At 31.0% G+C, this 25,455-nt stretch overlaps 3 protein-coding genes across 3 annotated transcripts in view; 2 read left to right on the forward strand and 1 right to left on the reverse strand.

The window, feature by feature from the left end:
• Positions 1-3,937: 3,937 nt before the first annotated feature.
• On the forward strand, positions 3,938-6,680 carry LOC131844994 (general odorant-binding protein 67). Its single transcript, XM_059194003.1, has 5 exons — positions 3,938-4,021; positions 4,635-4,745; positions 5,407-5,526; positions 5,742-5,972; positions 6,561-6,680. The coding sequence occupies exons 1-5, from the start codon at positions 3,938-3,940 to the stop codon at positions 6,678-6,680; spliced, it is 666 nt and encodes a 221-aa protein (XP_059049986.1).
• Positions 6,681-7,935: 1,255 nt separating this feature from the next.
• On the forward strand, positions 7,936-9,720 carry LOC131844986 (uncharacterized). The gene is made up of 5 exons (XM_059193993.1): positions 7,936-8,093; positions 8,376-8,444; positions 8,520-8,651; positions 8,929-9,162; positions 9,386-9,720. Exons 1-5 carry the CDS (start codon positions 8,040-8,042, stop codon positions 9,470-9,472), a joined length of 576 nt encoding a protein of 191 aa, XP_059049976.1. The 5' UTR covers positions 7,936-8,039; the 3' UTR covers positions 9,473-9,720.
• Positions 9,706-25,455, reverse strand: part of LOC131844984 (uncharacterized) — a 47,451-nt gene continuing 31,701 nt past the window's right edge. The window contains exons 2-4 of the mRNA XM_059193991.1: positions 15,410-15,511; positions 10,757-14,234; positions 9,706-10,677 (exon numbers count right to left, since the gene is read on the reverse strand). Coding sequence (XP_059049974.1) covers positions 9,847-10,677; positions 10,757-14,234; positions 15,410-15,483 — 4,383 coding nt within the window. The 5' untranslated portion in view covers positions 15,484-15,511 and the 3' untranslated portion in view covers positions 9,706-9,846. The remainder of the gene's footprint in view (positions 10,678-10,756; positions 14,235-15,409; positions 15,512-25,455) is intronic.

The raw sequence follows: 25,455 nt of genomic DNA on the forward strand, positions 1-25,455 counted from the left end.
TTAGGTCTTCCTTTAACAATTATATTTATTGAAAATATACCTCAGGCTTTCACACTTGCAATTGCAAGACATACAACTGAGCTGATTTCTGAAACTCTCAAATACTTCAAATTAAAGATTAATAAAGATTTTACTAATAATAACAAACACAAAAAATATGTCATTGCAATGAAAAAAAACTGACCTACCTGGTGGTAAGCGGTAACTGTTACCTACATACAAAAACAGAACTACAAACATCACTTTGAGTGGTATACTCATGAGTTGCCATTCTGTCCTGTTAACCTGTAATTTACAAATTACAATTTTATATTTTAACAATATCATATAACAATGTTTAACATAACAATACAACTAACACATTTTATGTAGGTACTCTTTATTGCACGTGATCAATGCATTAGCTATGTACCAAGTTATGTATTTATCGAATTGTAAATTTCGTCCCTGTTTTCAGTAGAAACGTAAAACAAGTATACGAGTTATATGCAATTCGGACAAGGTTAATGTACCTAAATAACCACAAATCCTGTATTAATCTTAAAGAACGCATTATACATAACAATCTTGTACATTGTCTTATTTTAAATTATAGAAATTGACTATATTTATTTTGATAAAATTACGTAAGATCCTTCTCAGTATTAGAAATGAATAAAAAAGAATGGAATAATAATAATAATGTTCAGAGAACAAATTACACAGCGCCATTTAGTACCAAGCTAAGCAGAGCTTGTGTTGTGGGTACTAGACAACTGATATAAATACTTAGATATATATTTGTAAATTCGTACATAATATATATATATATATACATGGTAAATCTCCAGACCAATACAAACAATCCTACTCGTAAATACAAACTTTGTACAGTGCGAGGGATCGAACCGGTGAGTATCGGATGTATAGCGGTTTACTAAACCACTAGACCAACGAACCATGAATGAATGAAATCAATAAGAATAGGGCGTGCAATTTACTGTATTATATATACTGTTCATATTGATAACAATCTTGGGATATATGTTTTTTATTATTGTAGCTGTTGAAACTAATATATATATATTACTACCTATAATATACCCGGGCTTCTCCCGGGTGTAAATGTATTATACATAGAAACATTCCTCTAGAATCACTCTATCTATTTAAAAAGACCGCTTCACACCGTTGTGTATTTTTTAAGATTTAAGCATACACTGGGACGGACAGACAGCGACCACGACTTTGTTTTATATTATGTATTGATAATAAAATTATAATCATTAGCAAATAATGTTACACACTTACATCGTAATCTGATTATATCTGGTACAGGCATTAGGTACCTACTCAATTAGTTTAATAATATCATACTGAAATAGTAAACATGCCGGCATATCTGATGGTAAATGGTAACCATCGCCTATAAACATGAACAGTACCACAGATATCACGTGATCATGTAACACCTGTGATAACACTCATTCGTTGCTACATCTGAGAACTAAGATGCCATACCTCTTACCCTGTAATTTAAAGCTAAATGTTGTAATTTTAAGTTTTACTTATAAAAAAAAGTTTTTATTTAGACTAAATTAATATGGCGCTAATGTAGAAGTTAAGTGATTAAAGAATCATACATATTGGTTCAAAAACAGAGTTACAATACTAACAAATAACTTCTATGGGTAACGCATAGAGCCGTATAGCTGATTCACATGCAGAATTTGCCTACAGTGTTTGCTATATAAATATGAACATTTTATGTAACTGAAATGGCAGTAAGCGGTCTGCCTGATGGTAAGACAACTAAAATGTTATGCCTTCTAATTACGCTACTTACAAAGCAAGGAGCTTAGCAACTGAAATATGTGAGATAGAGTCTCCAATGACTGTACAATATCCACCATTAGTAATATAGATTGCTAACTATATATTAGGATATATAGTTAGCGATCAATACTGTGTTTAATTATAGTTATTTACCAAACACTTACGAGTATTGCAATAATATATGTATTCAGATATCAGATATATATATATATAAACACGCCCCCCCCCCCCCCGCCCTCCAACCCAAATTCCAGAAACAAAATATATTTCAGGCTCTAAAATGTAAAGAGAAACCAAGAAATATGCAGAGATCGACAAATAAATAGAAAAAGAGTATGTCGATATCTTCATGGATTATATCTTTAAAGATCGTGCGAATTGCGATTTAGGATAAAATGACTGGTTAATATAATTGTATATCTGAAGAATGAAAACTCACATGATATTGATCGAACTTCATTCTAGAAATTCGTTTGATTAGATAATATCTACCATTGAATTGAATATATGTAGATATAGAAGCTAGCGTCCCACTCTGGTTTAATTATAGTCCTTTTCAAAACACTTACTGGTATTGGAGTAATGTAAAAAAATTTGCATTCACAGTTAAAATATGTGTTGCTATTTTGCATGTCAGTATGTCGGTGTCAGTTGTCGTCGTGGCAGTGCTAAATTGTAATGAACATAAACAGTAAGAGTTTTTTTGCCTCACATATATCATAATGGCATTTATTTTCTATTAATCGATTATTTTAATAGACTTTTGACACATATGTATATAGTATTTCTAAAATTAGCATTGTGGTCAGCGAGTTCTACATTAAAATCTATTTACTATTTGTGTAAACCAAAACATTTCACCCAAAGGTTTATTCTGTAATCGAATATCAATAAGTAATATATCTGACAGATTATTTTTTATATATAGTAATTAACATATTAATTTAACTAGCAAAAAAGCTGACGCCCCGCCTGATGGTAAGTGATAACTATTGCCTATTTACTACAGTATCCTATGTACATAAACAGCACTACGATGTCAGGTTATCACGTGTTAATCCGGTGAACAAAGATGTCATGATGCTTATCCTGTAAATTCACTGCCTTATCTCACCTTTCAACAAAAAACAGTATACAAAGTAAACTGCTTAGCAGCAGCTTTAGCAGTTGAAATAGATAGACAGAGGTACCCATACAGACGACTTTGTACAAAGGGGCGCTCAGTAGATTCTTTTTATCTATCGTGCAGTACCTACTCTGAATCGTAATATTAGAAATTAATTTCAGTAAAGTTAACATAAGTTAAAAATTAAGATAATGTATTAAATACTTACTAGTGTGTTCATAACGCTGGAAGTTGACCATAGGGATGCTGCAATAAATTAATTTAACCTTATCGAGTTTAACCTTAATCTCTTGTTTAATATCTAATTAATTTGTCTCAGTAATCTTAACGGGCAGACATTTACAGAGCTGCCAATTGATGTTAAAGTTTGTATCTACCAAAAAATAAAATGTTAAATTTATAATAACATGTAATTTATGCTACTTTATACAAACTTGTATAATAATATAGTAATAACAAATTTACACTTCCATGCCATATCTACGTATAATATGAACTAAAATTCAATACAAGCTCTGAAACTGAACCATTTTGTTTCAAAAACGCGAAGGTGAAACGAAAAATAATTTCTGTGATCTATAAACTGCGCAGGGAAGTGATCAATTTGTAATGAATTTACTTGCAGATTTCGCATTTGTTTACTAAAATATAGTAGTTCAGTATCATGAGTATTTTACCTGATTTTCGGATTGATATTCTAATCGCGATTAACTGTATATGTTCATATTTTCGAGTACCTATAACTCTTTATTAAAACAGACATTAATAAAATTCAATAACAGTCATAGATAGAAAACTGCATTTACTTTAATAGTACCTAATATTTTTATTTCGTAACTTCCACACACGGTATTATCCGCAGAACTGAGTATGCGTGTCTCTAAAATACCTAGTATTCTCCGTCAGTTTAATTATATGCCTAGATATAGAGTGTCGCATCTACATGCGTTCTATTGTTCTATGGCGCGACACCTTGGTTATTTCCCGTACCGCACAATGGCCACGAACAGTGTCCGCGTGTATATAACTGCTGAAGTATACGTCACACCATCACTCCACCCCAACAGCTCAGGTACTCACGTACAGTACCACCATGGGATTCGGTATAGCCTTTATTCTAACCATAGTCATTCATGTAAGTATAGCAAACTTTTAATTAAAATAATATATGTTTAATCTATTGCCAGCTGTAGAACAATATATGTTCAACAAAAATTTATATACCTGTAATCACTATATAGTTTGAGCTATATGATCAAAAAATAGTATAAAATATATAAAATGTTTTACAGTGCTAAAATATTGTTAACTTTTTAAGATTTGTGTGAGTACAAAGTATAACAAAAATAAATAATAGAGCGAATTAATACGATTTTATAATTTAAAAATATAGTTCTTCACTTAAGTATTAAAATATTAAACGTTTTAATAATATACTGACATCTCCAAGAGTCCTTAAATGCGACTGTGCTCTTTTGTGTTTGTGTTAATATAATACTTTTAATAAAACCATTCAGTTTCAGAACTAGGCATTGCTGTGTTATTCATCTATAATATACAATTATTACTTATTAGAAAAAAAGATAATTATGAGGTATATTTTTGTAATATTCTATTAAGATTGACCAATTTGGTTTTGTATAATTATTAAGTAATAAAAGTATTATTAAAAAAATACTTTCATTCTGTGCAGGTAATAGCATCACAAGGTCCTCCACAAGAGTTCTTCCAGGGTGGACAACGAGGTCCACCACCATTCCCACCCAATCTACCTGAGCAGTGCAGACGACCTCCTCAAGACGTAGTAAGTTATTTATACACTATTTAATAATATCTCTAGACAATTCACACAACGCCATCCAGTACGTACACTTAAATTGGGGAATGAACTACCTGCCGAGCTTTCTTCAAGAGACCCCAACTTGAGATTTATCAAAATGGGTATATTAAGTTTTCTTAAAAGTCGGCAACACGCACGTGACGTCCCTAATGACTCAGGCATCCATAGGCTACCGTAATCATTTACCATCATATGTTTGTTAACCACTATCGTAGCATATAAAAAGAAAACCTTGTCTTGTGGGTATTAGACTACTGATATAAATACTTATATACGTTTTTTTATTACTTAGAAAACAGCAAGACCGATAGAAATCATCATACCCATGAATACAAATGTTTGTAACGTACGACGTATCGAACCCACGACCATTGGAAATAAAGCTGTGTACTAAACCGCTAGACCACCGAGGACGTCAATATGACCAGTATATACATACTACGTTTGACTTTGTCCACATAACAATGATTGATAGGAATGAGGATTCCTCTTCTTCTTTCTCTCTTCTCTATTGCAAATGCTTATTTCAAGGACAAACCACTTCATCTGCGGACTTTTGTACTAATTTCCTGAAGACAAACAATATCATCTATGCACATAACATTTAAAAGCTTATTTTTTGCAGTACAACCCTCACGAATGTTGCAAAATACCTCCTTTTTTCACGGACGAGGATTTCCAAGAATGTGGATTCAAGAAGTTAAATGAAGAGGGGCCCCCAGAAAGGCCATCAGGTCCACCTAATGTACGTTTTAAATTGATTTACTTCATATATATAAAAACTGCAAAAAAGGAACTCACAGTTTCACTAGATCTTTCAATATTTATATTCTGCACTGATTTTATGATATTTTTGCATATATAGTTTATTTTCCTAAAGGGCTAAAATATATCTACCTACATTCTAATACAATTGTAATGGTATAACAGTAGCTAATACATAATTCTTATATATTATAGTGCTCAAAACAACTGTGCATGCTTAAAAAGTATGACCTTCTCGAAAATGAGACTACTATCGACTACCAGAAGTTAGAAGCATTCCTCGACAGTTGGACGGACAGTAATACAGAATTCCAGTCTGCTATCGCTTCAGCTAAAGAGATATGTGTCGGAAAACCATTACCGGGACCGCCGCAAATTTGCGAGGCTAACAAATTAGTTTTCTGCATCAGTTCTACTTTGTTTTCTGTAAGTTTTTTTATTAATCTTTACCACGATACAACAATATTTGCTAGTTTAGTGCATCATCAGCAGCAAGCATGAAGTATCTTATTTGAAAAAATAGTGCCTACCTTCTTGGCATTTTTTTTCTGTTGACACTACATTCAAAGCATGATATAATTCGACCGACATGAACAAAAATTGCACAATTTACTTTAGTAATATCCTAGATCTCTTCACCTCAATGAGTAGAATTTCTATTAACGGAAACTACTTTTTATTCTTAGAGATAATATTTATGTTGATAATCTTGAAATTGAATACATTATACAGGTACTAATTTTCATATAATATGTAAAGCAATTTACAAGAAGAAATATAATTAAATAGTCGAAGGTAGCTTCCGAATCAAATAATAAATTAATGATAAAATCATTAGTTTTGTACATTGAACAGAATTGAATTTATTTTATCGGAGTTTTATTGTCAGTTTACATACAGTTTACAAGTCTGCCCTTGTAAACAATTTAATTTAATGTATTTTATGTATATTAACGTAAATTTGTTAAACCTTAAGTAATATAAAAAATATTAACTTACAAATTTCAATTTCAGAAATGTCCAATTTGGGATGATTCCGATGGATGCCAGAAACTTAAAAATCATATGGACGAGTGTATGCCTTACTTCCAAAATCATTTTAAAAATTCAGCCGTATCACCACCAGATGTATAAAATAATACCTATAATTTTTAATAATAATAACTAATAATATAAACTTTAATTAGAATCTGAAAAATTCTATATATAGTATGTTACTATAAACTATGTATAAAGCTGGGCAGGGCAACCCTTATTTTTACCGCCGATCATTAAAACTTGTTTTTGACAATTACAGGCCCTATGGTATTTATTTTACACAAAAATTAAGTATTTTAAAACATTTCTATTGTGTAAATAAAAAAAACTAATTAAGTATTTGCATCAATATGTTTCATTAATCTACCGTCCTTTCCTGTTTATTTTGTCCTTGATTGGGCATTTTAATTAAGCGTCTATCTACGTTGATTATCCATTAACCTCTAATTATTGCGTTGAAGTGTCGATGATTGGAACTAGAAATATACCTATTCAGATATTTTAATGTGATTATGATGGTAATATTTTTTGGGTACTGCAATTGATATGTTATCTTTCATTAAAGTAAAATTTGTTAACTACCGAAGTAAAGTATATTATAATTTTTCGATAGAGAGAGAGATACGGACCCCGAAAACGTGGTTTTACTAAATAAATTAAAGTCGCTATTAAAAAATAGTGGCTGGTGATAGAATAGGGTGAAAATTTTAGAGTTGTATGTATTTTAATGTCACATTATAAAAGAATAAAAATAAATGTTAGATGTGGACAATCCTTATCACTTAGGGGTATTAAAAATAGTTAGTAACCGATTCTCAGGCCTACAGAATATGCAAATTTCATAAAAATCAATCAAGCCGTTTCACAGGAGTATGGTAAAAACAAAAGTCTCATGTTAGTTATATTGTGACATGAGAATTTTATTTTTATATATAAGAATGTAAACTTATGTGTAAACAATAAGACCTGTGCATATGACAGAGAAATTGAGATAAAGTTCTGTAAAAAAACGTTTTGCGTATCTAGAGGTAGTGTTTTGGCTAACTCAAAACACTGTCGTCTAGATACGCAAAACGTTTTTGTTTTTCATCATAATTCGTTAAATTATGAATATTCGATAAAATTTCTATTAATGTTTAAATCTTCAATAATAGCCATTATTTCAAGTTCATTACCAGTTTATGTCAGTTTATCTTTGTATTACCATAGAATATAACAATAGTACTGTTCGTACCATTACTATAATAAGTAGTTTATAGTTTGTATAATGAATTGCATTACAATTACGTAAACTGATACTATGCTTTTTATATAACTTCAATGTTTTTAAAACACGGTCTAAGTTTAAAAAAAATATCGATTGTATTGATCGATGCAATCAGTTTCGATTTGTACTCCGATTGGGACATTACATAGAGTTTAATAAATACTAATATTGAATTATATCTTTAAAAAATGGCGTATCACACAAATATTAAATGTATAATAATGTTTAATGTGTTAATATACGTAAGTATAATTCGTTTGTGTCAATTCATTATTTGGTAGTATATTGGGCAGCAAATGTAGTATTAACATTGTTTGCAATCATACATATCATCAACAAGTGTCAACACTCTGAAATACAGTTCTATATTGTTAAGTATCTAGTTTTTCCTCTTTGTGTCTGTGCTTGTATATCAAATTAAATACCTACCTCATTAGTTATAAATGAACCATCCTTTTCATATTTGTCGGATTTATTGTGATTTAAGTACTACTTGTAACTTAACTACAAAAACTTTATTCTAGGTCATATGTCAGATTGAAGTAGAAGATCCTGGGAAGCCGGATAGTTGTCACGCTGCCCCAGAGTTATTGGTAAAACTTAGAATTTCATGTCAGTTAATTCTGTATAGGTTAACTTATATTATTTATATTGTAATTTTCATACAGACACGTCAATGCTGTATATTTCCACCATTTTTTGCGCGAGACGTAGCCAAAACCTGCGGAGCCATTTTTGCTTTGACATTTAGAGATGGACAAAATAATGTCACTGGTCTTAGAAGACACGCCATCACAGGTGTAAGTATAAACCTATTTCATTAATATTAATATCCTAAACGCGAAATCTATCTAACCTTTACACGATTAACCAGCAGAATTAATGAAAATTGTCATGAAGTTTTATTGTATTACAACAACGACCGCAGGTTATATTTTATCTCAGAAAAAGCAGAAGTACCAAAATTAAATAATATTTTTCTTAAATTCATATTTATTATCATGTTTTCATTCGAAGAAACAGATGTATACAATTATTAATAATATGTAGTATTATAGTTCTATTTACTTTTTGCAGTGCGAACACTGGCGATGTATTTTGTCAAAATACGGTATAGTTACTGATGAAGACTTTCTAGATGACGAGAAATATTATAACCATCTTGATAAATGGGTCGACTTAAACCCTGCATTTACTACTGTATTGTTAAATGCCAAAGTACATTGTAAACAAACTTACAAATTCTTTATGCCTCTAAAGATCTGTGAATTCTACAATTTTCATTTCTGCATAAGAGACAGCATTAATATGGTTAGTACCCACTTCTGAAACTGGAACAGTTTCTCCATCTTTTATCTATGTATAAACAATATCGGTCGATATGATTCATATAATTTCAGTAATGTTCGGAAGTTTTACTATTTTATCTGAAACATATAAATCGTTGTGATACGCAGTTTTTATTTTATTTTAAGATAATGAAATATGTATATTCCACTTATATTACTAACAATTTATTTTTCTCTCCTTACAGGATTGTCCCGTTCCAATAAATAGTAAAGAATGTTCTGAGCAAAAACAATTTTATGACGAATGTCGTACTTATTTTCTAAGGAAATGACATCAAAAATAAAATTATGTACACGAAACATCGCATTTATTCTAAATAGAAATTAATGACAATGAGATGAAATATTCTTTCAGACATACTATGCACATATCTGCATCCTAATATTATTATACTAAAATTAACTAATTATAATATTTATCATTACCACCCTTTTGTACACACATTTTGATATGAATTGGGATACGAATACAAGTACCATACAGACTAAGACCTGTCCAACTGTATTGATACACTTATAAGTAATACTGTCACGTAAATGCTCGTCGATAAACATCTCCATATATCACACGCGCCAGTATATTCCCTTATCACTTTCCTTGTAGGAATTAATTAATTACACTAAACTAACAGTCTTTTTAATGTCTTCACGGCAGAAGCCGTGGATTGTATCTGCCGACATATAATATCATGCCAGATGGATTGTGCCTTACGAAGTAAAGGAAAGGCCTGTCGAATTTTAATCGAGCTGGCTGAGCGTCTCTTGCAGGAAGACGTGCCTGTCGCGGACGGAGGTGTAGCGGTAAATGCATGGCCTCTCCGACATCGTGTGGGTCATGAAAAGCTCGCTGATAATCTCTTGGCTCATCCCAATCATTTGCCCATCTAGAAGAGCGACGTTTTGCTGTTACTCCTAATGATTCAGGATACTCTTCCACATGATGTTGGTCCCCTATAACACCTTCTCCACAAGTCACAAATGTTGTAGTCTGAATCATATCGGATAAATAAAGATCTTTTGACGGGCCATTCAAACCACCTAAATCTGCTTGTTCTGCATCAAATAAGTCTTTCAATCCCATTTTTCGTAATGTCGATGACACGTTGAAGATAGATTTATGGGAAAATCTTGGAATTTGAAGTTCTAAACCTATTCTTGGAAGCAAAGTACGTAATAACCTGTTCCATGCCGGTGTCGATGGATTGGCATCCAGCAAACGCTGTTCTAAACCTTCCAGATCTTCTGAATGGACAACGTTACCTTGTTGTCCTGGCATCACGAACAGTGTACTAATCACGGAGTTAGTATTTCCTAGAGCAGCGGCAGTAGCATCTAGTACTGGATCGTATCCCGCTAAAAATCCATTTTTATAAACTACTGCTGGCACTGGAACAAGTCGCCTTTGTCGCACATTCGGAGATACTACAAAATACATTTCACCATCTCTTCCCTCGACAGAAGATCCTGAGCAGTCCGTCTGAAATGAGATAATTTAAGAATTAATAACTCCATTTAATTTCAGAGTATATAGTAAAATATAACAAACATAAACTAACCTGGAAAATATTAGCAGAAAAAGCAGCTAACGGTGGTTGCATATTAATGGAATTAGATTTCATATACTCAGGAATTTTTCCCCACGTATATCTTTTCACTAGTAAATTCGTTCTTCTTCTTATAATATCGCCAATTAATTTAAAGTTTATTTCTTCGACATGGCCATTATAAAAGTGTTGAGCTCTTTCTTTATAAAACGTCAAAATTTTTCCTTTGTTTCTATCACTATAAAGTTCTCTTACAAATGCTGAAACAATAACACCAGCCACTGGGGAAGTTTCTATGGAATCGGAAATGTTTTTTAAAGTAAAATGTGGATTAAATGTCACCATCTCATCCAACTTCAGAATTTCATTCATTTCACCGGATGTTGCACCTCTTGCCCCCATAAACATCATAGCTAACATTGAAGTTATGGAGTAAGGGGACAATATAAAACTTCTTCTTTTATCGATGTTCTCGACTATTGCATTCCAATATCTAAATGCTAATTCATTACATAATTCTGTAAATTGGGAAATATCTTCTCCTAGATCCTTCGTTGTAACTTCGAGACCTTGATTTTCTTTTGAGAAATCTAAAATTATGTCTTTATGAGCATTTGATGAATGGTGGACCTCATTTTTTAATTTATCTTTAGGTATTTCATTAGTTTTAGGAGGCGTAACAGTTGATATCAGTTTCCACGTATTATTGCGTTCTGCAGCTAATTCTTTGTCATCAATATTCACTTTCTGAATTTTCTTTTTAAATTCTTCTATTTTGGGTAATAATTCATGCAGTTTATCTTTATAATTATTAGTTAACTTATTATTACTTGATTCATATTTATTTTTAATAGGCAGAGCCAATATTGTAGTGCTTTCTGTAATTGATGATGTACTATATTCAGTCGTCGTTGGTTCTGTTTTAGATAATATTTCAGTCGTCGTTTCAGATTTAATAGCATCTACTAATGTCACAGTAGGGTTCTTTACACTATTAAGGAAATTATTAGTTTCTTTATCGTCTGGTTTTTTGTTTGTATTACTTTCATTTATAACGTGGGATAGGTTTACTATCGTTGCATTTTTGTTACTATCCGAAGCTGAAATTTCAATATATTTTTTGTTACTTTCTTTGATTTCCTTTTGAATGTCAGTTTTGTTAACGAGTATTGCATTATTTGATATGCCACTAATATTGTCATTTACTGCAATTCTATTTTCAATATTTGGTAAATCAGAATTTACTTCTTGGGATACGGTTGTAAGTTCTTGTTTTTCATCAACACTAGGAAAGACTGTAGTTTTTATATTATCTAAAGAATCATGAGATGTAGTTTCTAAGTTTTTTTCCGTCGTTTCTGATTTTATATCGTTTGCATGTTTTTCAGTAGTCAAAATTGTTTGTGGTTGATTAACTATTTGTGATAACAAGTCACCCATAGACTCCGACAGGATTGGGTCAATTGTTGTTTTTTCAGATAATGCCGTAGTAGATTCTATTTTTTCTGTTGTTTCAATTGTAGTGGTACTAATATTTTTCGATGAAAAATCTTCAGATTTATTATTTACATTGTTCTGATGATGAGGATCTAGGGTAGAAATTTTTATATAATTATTGCTTTCTGTGTTATTTGAGGATTTTGTTTCAGAATCAATTTGGGTGTCGATAGGAATGTCCATTTCTAAGCTTTCCTTACTTTCTAAATTAATACCATTAATTTTTGTTGTATCTAATAAATAACTAGACGTTGGTAGTGGTCTGTAGTTTCCACCCAGATCCGACGCAATTTGACTAATGCTTTGAGCTACATCAAATAAAGGTAAATTCGGTATATTTTTATCAGAAATATCGACGTCGGTTTGATGAACATTTAAATCACTTATTTTATCTGTATATAGAAATTCAGTTGAAGATACAGTAGTCGAAGGAGATACAGACTGAGTGGTTACTGTAGTTGTATTTATTTTTTCATTATCTTCCTCTATTGGTTTCATTGTTGAAGTAATAGAAGTGAAATGGGTTGATGATGGTTTGGAAGTTGTAAAAATTTTATTTTTTACTGTAGTAGTAAGTGGTAATCTTGTAGGCATTGGCACTGCTCTTTTAGTAGTACTAGCATATGTAATATCAGATTTCGTGATTTGCATTGGTTTTCCAGTAGTTTTTGTTACTGCGTACGTTGTTGTTGACATCGGAACGACTGTACTTAATTTTTCGTAATGCGTATTATTATTATTTATTTCAGAAGTATTGTTGGAATTTAGTTGAATTTGAATCTTATTGAGTTTATGGTCAGACTGTTTTTGAGGTTGCGTCGTAGGTCTTAGTGTTGTAATTTTAGGAGTTATTTTTACTATTGTTTCAGAAGTAGTACTTGACTTTAGACTAGTTGTAGTTATGCGTGGTTTATCAGTTGTTGATATGGTAATACGTGGCTTTATAGTAGTAGTAGTTGTTGTTGTTGTAGTTGTTGTAGTGCTTGGAATAATGGATGTACTATTAGAATTTTCTGCAGAAATAATAGCTTTCGTTGTATTTGTAGTTGTAAATATCGGATTACTAGTTGTAGTAGATTTGATGATCGGTTTTGATGTTCTCACCGTAGTGATAACTGGTTTAGGAGTAACTGTTGTAGCTAATGTTTTTATGGTAGTAATGGGCTTACTGGTAGTAATGGGCTTGCTGGTAGTAATGGGCTTACTGGTAGTAATTGGCTTACTGGTAGTTGTTGGCTTACTGGTAGTTGTTGGCTTACTGGTAGTTATTGGCTTACTGGTAGTTGTTGGCTTACTAGTCGTTGTTGGTGTACTCGTAGTACTTATGATTGTAGTCGGCACTGCTTTAACTTCATTAATCACCGGAAGTAATTTTTCGGTCACAGATACAACCTTAGGTTCTTCGTCTGCTGTAATTGTTGAACTGATTAAATTATTACTGCCTTCCTTACCAATAGAATTATCATATGAGTCTATATTATGATGACTGAATTCTATAGTTTCTGTGTCCGGTGTTGTAAAAGTACCTGCATGTTGAATTTTATCTGGAACTATGTCGACACTACCAGTATTGCCAAATATTGATGGTAAAATGAGACTCCATGAATCTGAAACATCAGGTGTGTCCAAAGTAGGTTGTATTTGAGGTTTATTTTTATGTGCTTCCATTTGAGCTTTTAATACGTTTTGTACGTTAGTAACTACATTGTGTACTTTCGTATATGCAGGTTGACTAAAGTTAAAAGCTACAGTTGGTTGATTGTCATTAGCAAATGTGACCAAGCCATCGGCATCTTCACCTGCAGCAACTATCGCCTGTATTTCTTCTAAAGTCATTAGTCTCTTGACGAGCTCACCAGATTCATCGAAAGTATAGAACTCGTATCGATCAGGCGTCAAAAGATTTACCGGACTTCCTACTGTTGCTGGTACACTTGAAGGTGGAGGAAGAGCATTGCCCACAGCGTCGGCAACGAATGGTAGCTTAGATCGTCTGAAAATACAAAATATATTTTACTTTAAATATAACATAATAATAGGAGAAAAACACCTATATTATATATGTGTCATATCATGTAAACCCATAAATTTTCACTGCAAGATCATTCTTATAAAAGAAGATATTACTACTTGCTACTGTTATTAAAAACAACTTATTATAAAATTTTATATGTAGTATTCTTGATAATAACAAACATTGAGTTTGCACAAATAATATAGTACCTACATATCTGTTATTTTTTGAAGTTGTGATTAAATTTACAGCGAAATAGTACTGAGACAATTGGCATAATTATGTGCACAATTGTAATTTGTAATAAAATAAAATTAATAATAACCCTTAGTCTGAGATTTATTTGTTAATATAATAAAACCTTTACTACATTAAGAAATAAATCTCAGAAAAACACGTTTCCTGGCGATAATTGAATATTCAATATAAGCTATGCAGTTTTAAGAATAATATCCATATCTTAACCTAACCTAATCATAACACAGCATCATTTATTGTATTTTAAGATTCTATGCAAAAACTACCGAATTCACTCTTGAGAAAATTGATACGAATTCTTCTTGAGTGTAGACCCTTTCCTTCAATACAGGAATGATCAAAAGCTATTCAAGATATGTGGGAAAATATCAGGTATCATACACGTATAAAAGTCAAATTGGAAATCTACACCTTTAATATAATAGGTACAATGTTACTAAGTTTTACTTGAATAATAATCACAACAATTGGCAAAAGATCTTAATGTCATTATATAGAATAGGTGCGTTTTAGAAAGGGCCTCTATATTTTGGTAATTATTTACACATGTTTCATATAACTGGGACAGAAACATAATAAAACTAAATAAATAACCTATAAATATGAACAGCATTTGGGACGTAATACCTGTTCCGGTTCTTCTAATGCATTCCTATCTGTGAGAATTGAGGTATCATGCCTCCGTACCTAGTAATTACACTAGAATCTCTCACTCTTAAAATCCAAAACAGAGCAAAGCAAATTTCATGACAAGAATAGGTGAAACAGACGTATCTACGCAGACGACTTGTCATCTCACTACAGTCCATATGCATCTCAGTGAACAGAGTCAGAAATATTCATATATTTTTAGGCTTATTTAGATGTTAAATTGACTAGCAAACAGTGTAACCTACCGTTCTTCTTCTTCATTAGAGTTGATGGCGAGTGCGCACGTGGCAGTAACCAAAAGTAACAGTGGCACACGCATCTTTCCCGTCCATGCACTGCAGTTACACCTGGAAATGCACACAAACACTTTTATAAGATTGTTTAATTCTTCATTACTAAAGAATCTACTTCAATGATTACAAAATAAATATGAAACTAACACTATACTATTCTCTGTACATTTTCGAATGTAAATTCAAAATTGGTGCAGAATGAACACTCCGAAAACATCCTGAAATACACATATATGTATATACAAAAAATATTTCATGAATAACTATTTACATATTACTAATTATATTTATTTATTATTTAATAATAATGTTTGCAATGCCTAGTTTCGCAGAATAATATAAAATTATTATTATTCTCAAAAATAACGTAGGTAATTCTTTTTTAGTAAATAAAATATTCGCTAATTACGTTTATTAATATAAAATACTGCTATATGTTGCTATTGATATAATATGTAACCGATAGTGTAGCCTCAATAAAACTAGTGTAAATAGAGGCCTAGTTAATAACCACAATATTCTCATAATAGCCTCCGCCTACCAACTAAGAAAATCAAAAGAATGCAAACAAAGTGATAATTATCAACGGTCATAAAAAAACTGTATAGCAAAATAAACCAGTTGGACAAGTCGTACCACGGTCATTGTCGCATAAACTAGAACTACAAGTTGTCTATCGCATATTGACTCACAGATTCTTTTTTTGTTCCGTATATATCGCTTGGTTTATTCCCGATACTATAAAATATAATACTGAGGATGGATTGATGTATATTATTTCACTTAAAAATTACACATCGCATTCGTGTGAGACACATTTCTTTGACCTCATGCTGAGAAGTGCTCGGTTCCGTTGTGTTTTGACAAGTTGTTTGCGGACAAAATATGTGGGACACCTGATATCTAGTCAGTTGGCTGTTTATGCAGGTCACTCAACTTTAAAGGTGATATATGAGTTATGTAAGGTATTAATAATACATTGTAATTTATTTGAAAGAGCAACGCATTATGACCCTCATAACATACATCAAATGCAAATGGTAAGACCTGCAACTTCTTTGCTAAATTGTTTTCAAAGAATTAATGAGACCGGAGATTTTTAATACAGTTGAATTATTAATGTACAATTCCACTGATATATATTTATCTAACATTTTAACATTTTTACTGTAAAAGAACCGTTTGCATAGAAATTTCTCAAACTGATAGTTATTAGTCCTATTTTCGCACATTTATAAATAAACCATCTTGTCTTATATATTTTGTGCATTTTTAAATTATCTAACATGGTGTCATGTTAGATCATTTAAAAATATCATATATTAGATAAAATAATAGTTAATTTATTAAAGAATCATTCATTCTAGAAGATTATTTATTTGCACCCTTACCTTGGCAAAACTTACGTAATTATTACGCGTGTTATTATTGGAACGCAAATGTGATTATTTTTGTAATATACACGCCACTTAAGAAAATAAAATAAAAACATACATTTTAGTAACGTGACCTATACCATAACACGTATACGAGAATAGGTATGTTTTTATGACTTTCTCATGTTCATTGACTCCTTAAAACATTTTTTGTAACAGTAACTCGAATACGCCGCTGTCTTATTAAATTAAATGTTAATGAATGTCTTCAGACTATGAGTCAAATACAAGACCTCGATTCAAACATCTAGACGTTTACTTACCTACGAGTAGCTACACCTAGCTGTTTGTTATTGACTTTACTATAACTTCTTTACTGTCTATAGTTAATTCCACATTTAAGATTTAACTAAATGCAAATTTAACATTTTCTGTATACAGAAACCTCTAACCATATATTCCAATAACAAAAACGGTATTAATAATAGATTCTGAATATTTAATTAAAAATTAAAAAAAATATTTTCCAATATATATATGTAATATAATATTCTATTGAAAAAAATATCTTTATAGATATGTTGTACTATAGGACTATCATTGCAAATATTTCGTATGAAACAAAAAGTTTCAACGTCGAACTTATCCTAAAGAGGGATCACTTCCAGATAAGTTTTAAGCAGCTGAGAGGAAGTCGAGCTCAGCGGAGAGTCGAGAGTGAGAGTTGTACAGGTAAAAACATAAACATACTTCAACACTTATTGCATATATATAAATATTATGCTATATATATGGAAATACCATTTTTATATAGTAACAGAAATTGGTTATAAAAAAATATTTTAAAGGTTGCTAAGAAGACGTTGACAATTCGACTGTACATTACGATCTTCGACAAGCCTTCCTGAATCGATTCGAATTCTTCGATTCCAATTTAACTTTTAATTCGACAATTTTTTTTTATTTATTTACTAAGTCAACTGTACCATATTACTATTTATATGACTGTCTTTTCTATTGCACTTTGTAATATATATATTATATTTTGATTAGGTATAGATTGTCTTGTTATCTGTTGTAAAGTGTTATTATTATATTTGTGTGTGTTTATACGACGCATATTAAAGTTATTTTTATAGAACAAACATTATTAAAACATATTTATTTACACATGTATCGTTTAACCTCTTTACGTGTGTAACCCCTGACCCTGTAAAACATTAAAATCACTAATTTAGTACTTAAAAGTAGGCTAATATATTAAATATTCAACAATTTTAAACTATTTTTATGCAATCTAATTCATGTATACAGTACAAAATGGAGAAACTTTGAATCAAATTTGCATGCCTACATTGCCTAACTATATTTTAGCAATATGTTATAGACCTACTATGTTGCTGAAATACTTAATTTGATCGCTTCCGCTCAAAGAGAATTAAGTGATCGTGAGTTTAATTCTGACCGAGGCTTCAACTTCGTGCGTGTATGATTTGCCAACTAACTTTCCAGTGAGGATAAACACCATTATATAAATCTAATTAACCCGGGAGCGGGCGACAACCTTCCTTCTTGCCTACGCTACAATGTTGGGTACAATTATAAGCCTAAACGTGATCAGGTCTTTTTATGTGAGTTTATTTCGATGGAATAAATTTGTCTTATTATTCTTAGATAGTTATAAATGATGTGAATAGATTATCTATATTATACCTACTTACTCTCTTTATTTCTAAACAGTAACACCTTCACCAAACTTACAATTTTCTACTACACATTTATTATACACTACATTATTATAACAGTTATTTAAAAAATTAATTGAAAGAAAATGACACAATATATTACATATTAATGTGAACTATTATGAAGTATTGATTAAAACTAATAAAACTGTACATACAATTCAAGGATGACATCAAATTCCATTCAGATTTATCAAAATTCTAATTACGTGCCTATAAAGAAACAGTTGAATTCTATAATTCCAAGACTCTATTTTAAAAAATGAACCCGTTGTATAATCGAATATATATTTATAAATTAATAGGTTGAATAATTTTGTATACTGCGTTTTAGTTGTAAAGTGTAATTAATTAAGTAGTGTAAGTTACAGAATAAAATGCTTGACATCTTAGTACTCTAGAATAACCAAGCATTAGTGGTATCACGGGTGTCAAATGATAATGTGATAATGGCCGTAGTGCCATTCATGTAGTGACAGTAACCGCTTACAATTAGGTAGGATCCTTCTACCAGAGACTTCAAGAGTAACTACAGACAGTAGTTAGTTACTCTTTAATCAGTGAATACAGACAAACCTTATTGTTTCGTATTCGCAGTTGCAACAAAGTGTAACAGTAAATGCACCTATCATTACCATGATTACATGTTAACTAAAAACAAACAAGCTTGACACTTGTATAGTCCGTAATACCACGCTCCGATGACTGCTGACAATCATCATGCAACCCGTTAGTTCAGTTCTGAGACAGTTACATGCGAACATTCAGTAATACCGAGTGACATTGACACGAGTGATGTAACTATGAACTGGGTTAAAGTACTACTTCCAATATCTCAAGATCAATATACAATGATAATTTTATTTATTTATTTATTTCTTCTTTATGTATGCACATATAAAAACTGTAAACATCTGGTTGCATTCTCTACCGGTCAACCGTCGCGCTGAACAGAGTATATAATACAGTGCGGTTTTTCCTAATACGTAATAAAAAGTATACAATTATTTAATGAAATTTTATACTAGATTAGAATCATAACAATATAATAATGATAGTATTGACTTTAGAATAGAATAATAAAAACAGTCTATGATTATAAAAACGTTTTCCGTTAATATCGAAGAACAATAATTTGAAATACAACTTCTAGGAAGCTCTACTAAGAAATTATTATTTAAAAATCAACTAACTACACCAGAATTATAAAATCTCGTACAATTGCTAGTAGAATCACAATACCCAACCGTAGGAATTATTAAACTTCACATCACGCAGATTGCAAGGATATTGCAGATACCTTTCGATATATATTAGAATACATGTTGGCGCAAATGCAAGTTCACCTACTGGACATGCTTTGCAAATATTTACCCTCACAATAATTATTATTGGATCTTGAATGAAGAATGCTATGCACATATTTATAGTGGAAATACTTTGTGTGTCCCCAAAAATCTACCCGAGAGGCCAAATTATTAATTTTATCTAAATTATTAAAATGCAACAGACGTTGCAGTCTTGATTGCCATCTGAGCATTAGGTGTACAATATTTATTAATGAGTTAGTGTTACGGTACTAATATTATAAATCCGAAAGCTTGTGAGTATGGATGGATGTTTGTTACACTTTCACGCAAAAAGTACCGAACGGATTTTGATGAAATTTTACAGTAATATATATAAGCTTTCTTTAAATTTCATGTGGGTGAAACCGCGGGCATAGCTAGTAAAAATAATTAGCTATTAAATATTTTTCTTGTATACATTAAGCAAATTGAGGTTATTAAAAAATCGAAAAACACAAGTGTTTTTTCCAATTCCAAGGACTTACACTACCTATCCCGTCTATTGCCCATTCCGTATTGAAATTCGTGTAAAGTAACAGCTCTATATCTTGTTGATGAAAGACTTCCTACAGCAGTAAAGTCAGACAGCTTCTGCTCACCCTTTACAATTTGCATGAACTATGTATCTACCCGTCAAATTAGAATGGATAGAGCTTACTTCTAAAATATTCAAAAGCTTTCTAACTCTACGTTTGACATCATAATTTCATTTCTGCAGTCAGAGGTCAGGACATGGCAATATTTTAGAGATTGATGTCTATTTATCGTCCATATCAAATTATCCATTACGGATAAGCTGTGATTAAGAATTATAACAGACAGTCATTAGTTATGAGCTCTGATCATATGCATAGTTTAAATATTTTTTTCATACGTGATATCTAATTAATTACTTCTTTTTAAATTCAGTTTATTTATATTGTATGCTTATATAGGTTATTGACTAACATTAAATGAAAATTATGTGCATGAATAACTATTGCCAAGCATGATTGTCATTTAAATAAATCGTTTAGTAAATTTTTTTAATTAATAGAATATTTGAAATTTGTTTAAAGGTAATTCTAGTATATCTTTTCGTATCTCATTGCAAATAAGATAAAGTGGTAGGTAGACTGTTCTCTTAATTTTTGTCCATCATAATTTGATTTTAAAAAACATTCTCAAGAGATCAATTACCCCCATAATCAGAAAATTCTAAATTTCCAATCGCACTATTAAAACTAAAATGATTCTAATTTTAATATTACTTTTTGTACAATATAAGCATTGTTTAAATTAATATTGATAGTAGTTGATTATTTTTTATATATCTGAATACACTCTTTTATTATAAGTAGTATCTAATAATAAACTAAACATTGTTTATTTATATAATTCTTTGAAAACTTGTAATTATACAATTTTCCATAAGAAATATCAAAGGCGGCAAGTACAGATAACAAAGTTTTATCTGTAACAAAAGTTTAAGTAACTTATATAGTAACTTTATGTTGGAGATAATGAACGCGGCTATCTTTTATGCTTTTCTAATTATAATTGTCTTTATAAATGTAATATTTTTTATTACTCATTGAAAAGGTGAAATGACCTCAATCTAATATTGTTATTAATTTGTCACAAAATATACTGATCCCATAGTATTATTTTGTCGTGCCGACTTTATACTGGTTTTGATGAGTCTTTAAACTATTAACAGAAATCTTTGCTTGAATGTAGTAGTCTATTATAAAATTATTACATTACACTTGATGAGTTTTATATATTTCATTTGATTGTAGATCTTCAAACTATTTGATAATTTAAATAAGAATTGTTTACCGACTTGGTTATATAGTATGTAGATTGCAATGTGTCTAGTCTCACTCCTTCCACTGAATTTTATTGTAATATAATAGCTATGGTTATCGATCGAATCTTTTTCTACTTATATGCAACCGGTAATCGTAAACTAATTTAGTAAAAATTTGCAATCGAAAATGTTTTTGATGAAATAGTCACCCTAATGTTAGCTTAATCAACAATTCATTGAATGATGAAAGCATTTGAAACCTTGCATCACATTGTAATAGGGGTTACTGTAGTATAAAAAACAAATCGCAATACTAGACATCAAAATTGTAATGCGATCTATTGCGTTAATATACACAATGGTATACTAAAACTACATAATGAACACGCGAGCAGGATCTGCGTGTTTTCAATTTTAGATCCCATTGTTATGAACAGTGATAATAGAATATTATAAATCCATAGTCTAGGTTTACGTACTGTATTACTTTTATACGATTTTATGAATATACTATTAAAAATTATATAGATTACAATGCCTATAAAAGGGAGTTTATTTCTTTCGTCTCGGCTCCTTAACGGTCTATCTAGTCATATAAAGTGCTATTCAAGTTTAAGTATTATATACTGGAAATGTATATTCGAATATATATTACTCGTAATATGTTATTACATAACATACAGTAGTATAACTTAAAACAACTTTAATCACAAATGTATATTAATATCTGAGAATAAGACGCTGTGTGCATATAGCTCCAAGCTATGCACAACTTGTATTATGGATACTAGACAACTCATATAAATACATAGAAATAATTTCTCAGTAAATACATACATAATATACATAGAAAAAACCCAGAATCATACAAATGTACGCACCGTGCGAGGAGTCGAACGCGCAAACATCGGAAGCTAAGTGGTGCGATTAACCGCTAGACCACCGAGATCGTCTATAGAGAAATACAAATCGTATACAAATCAAATAAAACAAAATACTCTGCAATTGCTTAATATTACAAAAAAAATACATTTATAATAATAATAATTCAATAATTATGTAATAAGAAACATAATTATTGAATTATTATTATTTTTATTACATTTTTTAGTTATTTTGTGCAACACATAATAATTAATAATAATTATTTATACTATAATGACAAGTCAAATGTACTGCCAGTTCGGACTACAGTTTCAGCCGCGAACAACTGACAAGAAACTCGGTTGTTACTCCATTAAGTTTAGTAGGCTTGATGGATAGTCATAGGGGACACTTTGTTCGAAACTCACAAATAATACCTGCTATAACTTTTTCATAAGCTACCGCTATATGTTGTCCCCGAAAAACTTGACATAATTAAGTTAACAAAAAGCCGCCAGAGTCCCAAAGTGCCGGTCTAGCTGAAAGTAAACGTGAAGTTTTAACGGTACCGAGACTTAGCAACCGGCGACAAGGGTCGTCGAACTATAGATGCTTGTTCTACGCTAGTTATTTGCAGTAAAAATATAATTACACTATCGCTCGAATAGTAGTGTTGTCTCGACTGGTGACAGGCTGCTTGCACTGAATTTTACGCTTTGGGACGATTAACTATGAACACAGATAGACACACTATTAACTAAATTTTATATGAAATATAACCGTGTAAATGCTATACTTTTTAGTGATATAAAATTACCTCCTCTACTAAAATACCATCTTTCGATGGAAGTAATATGCATTGCCTATCTTAAAACATAACTTTTAAATAAAATAAGTAAATTTCAGTAAAAAATATATTTACTCTGTATTAACTCCAAATTGATATTTATTGAGAGACAATTATTTTATTTGAAATAAAATTTTGGCCCACAAAATCTAGTAAACTACATATACATATATTATTCATACATTATTATTAACGTCACTTTTTAAGCGGATGGTAATGAGAGTAAGTAAAAAAACATTTAAAAAGCAACACATGCTAACATATTTTCTTAATGTCACACAAAAGTCTAATTTGTACTTCATAGTTTTGTTCTGTTAAAGTACGATTGAGGTAAAACAAACATTGGTTAAATTTGTCAAACTACAAGAATACGACAGCGTTATTTACATATAATGGTATTTCAATTTCCATACAGAGCGTGGAAGTAGGGTATTAGGTTGTCGGTCTTGCGAACCACCATCGAATCTCCGTATGACATCACTGCATTGATATTACTACTTTTGAATATAACAATGTAAGATTTCTCCACTGATTCATCTGATGTTTATAGAAGAAAGTTGCCGAATTTCTTATAAAATGTCCAATTTGTTCAATATAACAATGTACATTGTTGGAACGAATCGACTGCTAACGTCAAATGGTCATTATTATTATTTTGTTTGTAAAATTGAATTCTTATTGTGCCTATCGAGTTTCTATTTGGTTATTGGCCTATTTGAAGAAAAATAATCGGAGAATCTCTGTACAAAGTAAGCTACATTAGTATCTCTGTTTACCCTACCTACCTATAGCCCACCTATAGTCCGTCCCGAAGTTTTTGCGTCAAAGAGTAACAACTATTCATACAGCTTTAAGCCTTTGTAATAGTAGTAAAATTCTACGTCTAGGGAAAGACAGTTTACATCATTTTACACGAAATAGAAGTACCTACGTCTTCTGTAAATATTTTGTTGGCGGTGATCCAAGTCCTGATGCATTTTAAAGAAGTAAAAATATTAGTTCGCTGAGTTTCCCATTTGCCGGCGCAGCGCAATTCAGAAATGCATTTCAATTATTTAGAACGTCTCTCTAGTGTTTGTGTTAGTTTGATAGTTTAAAGAATGCTTTCTTGTGTTACTCTCTAATATAAAAAAAAAACTTTTTATAATTCAGCTTATACTTGCTCGGATCTTACAAGAACGTGTAAAATTACAGAATAAGAGGTCATCGCAGCTGTCATATGATGCCTACAGTACTAATCATATATATATAGGTGACAGTTACCACTTACCATCGAGAGCGCCGTCAGTTTATTTGCCATTGCAAATACATAAGAAACTTATATTATATTGACGTGACGTGAACAGGGTCGCAAGATATAGCTAGTCTTATGTTATTCGATGGTGTGGATTTCTGTTATTAAAAGAATTAGTCAAATATTTTTTTACTTTATACATATATTAGAAACATATAATCAAGAACCTAAATTTTTTTCTCTATATTTTAGTATGGATGTTTCTGGGAAAAAATAGTTCTAGATTTAGACATAATTTTAGCTTCGAAAGACGATATAATAATACATTGCCAGTTATCTCTTTCTTGTTTGTGTATTTGTTTACTCGTCAGTAAACAAAGCCTCATCAGATCGGTTATACCGACGGAAATTATAAAATTAAATTCTATAGCGAAATCGAGAATAATTCCGTTTACAGCGGTAAGGCAGTGGCAGTGCAGGCAGTGCAGTTATGGTAACTTTTTCGACTAACATCATACATAAATCTACAAGCCGTTAAGTAATAATAATATATTTTATATATTTCTTATTATTACATTTCCTATTTACAAACAAACATGTAGTGCAATTACTTTAGTAACGTAAGAATATTAAAACTTAACTCTTCAACCATGTCTACCGTTAAATCTGGTTAAACTGCGTCTCGTTATAACTAACGTCATTTGCTAAGTGATGTACTGCGCCTATAGGCATAGCGGAAAGAAATATAGGGGCTAGCTGGCAAGCTACTTTTAATATAACTTGTAATTAAG

Source organism: Achroia grisella, unplaced genomic scaffold (genome assembly GCF_030625045.1).
Source record: "Achroia grisella isolate CSIRO2021 unplaced genomic scaffold, CSIRO_AGI_Agris_v1 utg445, whole genome shotgun sequence".
NCBI lineage: Eukaryota > Metazoa > Arthropoda > Insecta > Lepidoptera > Pyralidae > Achroia > Achroia grisella.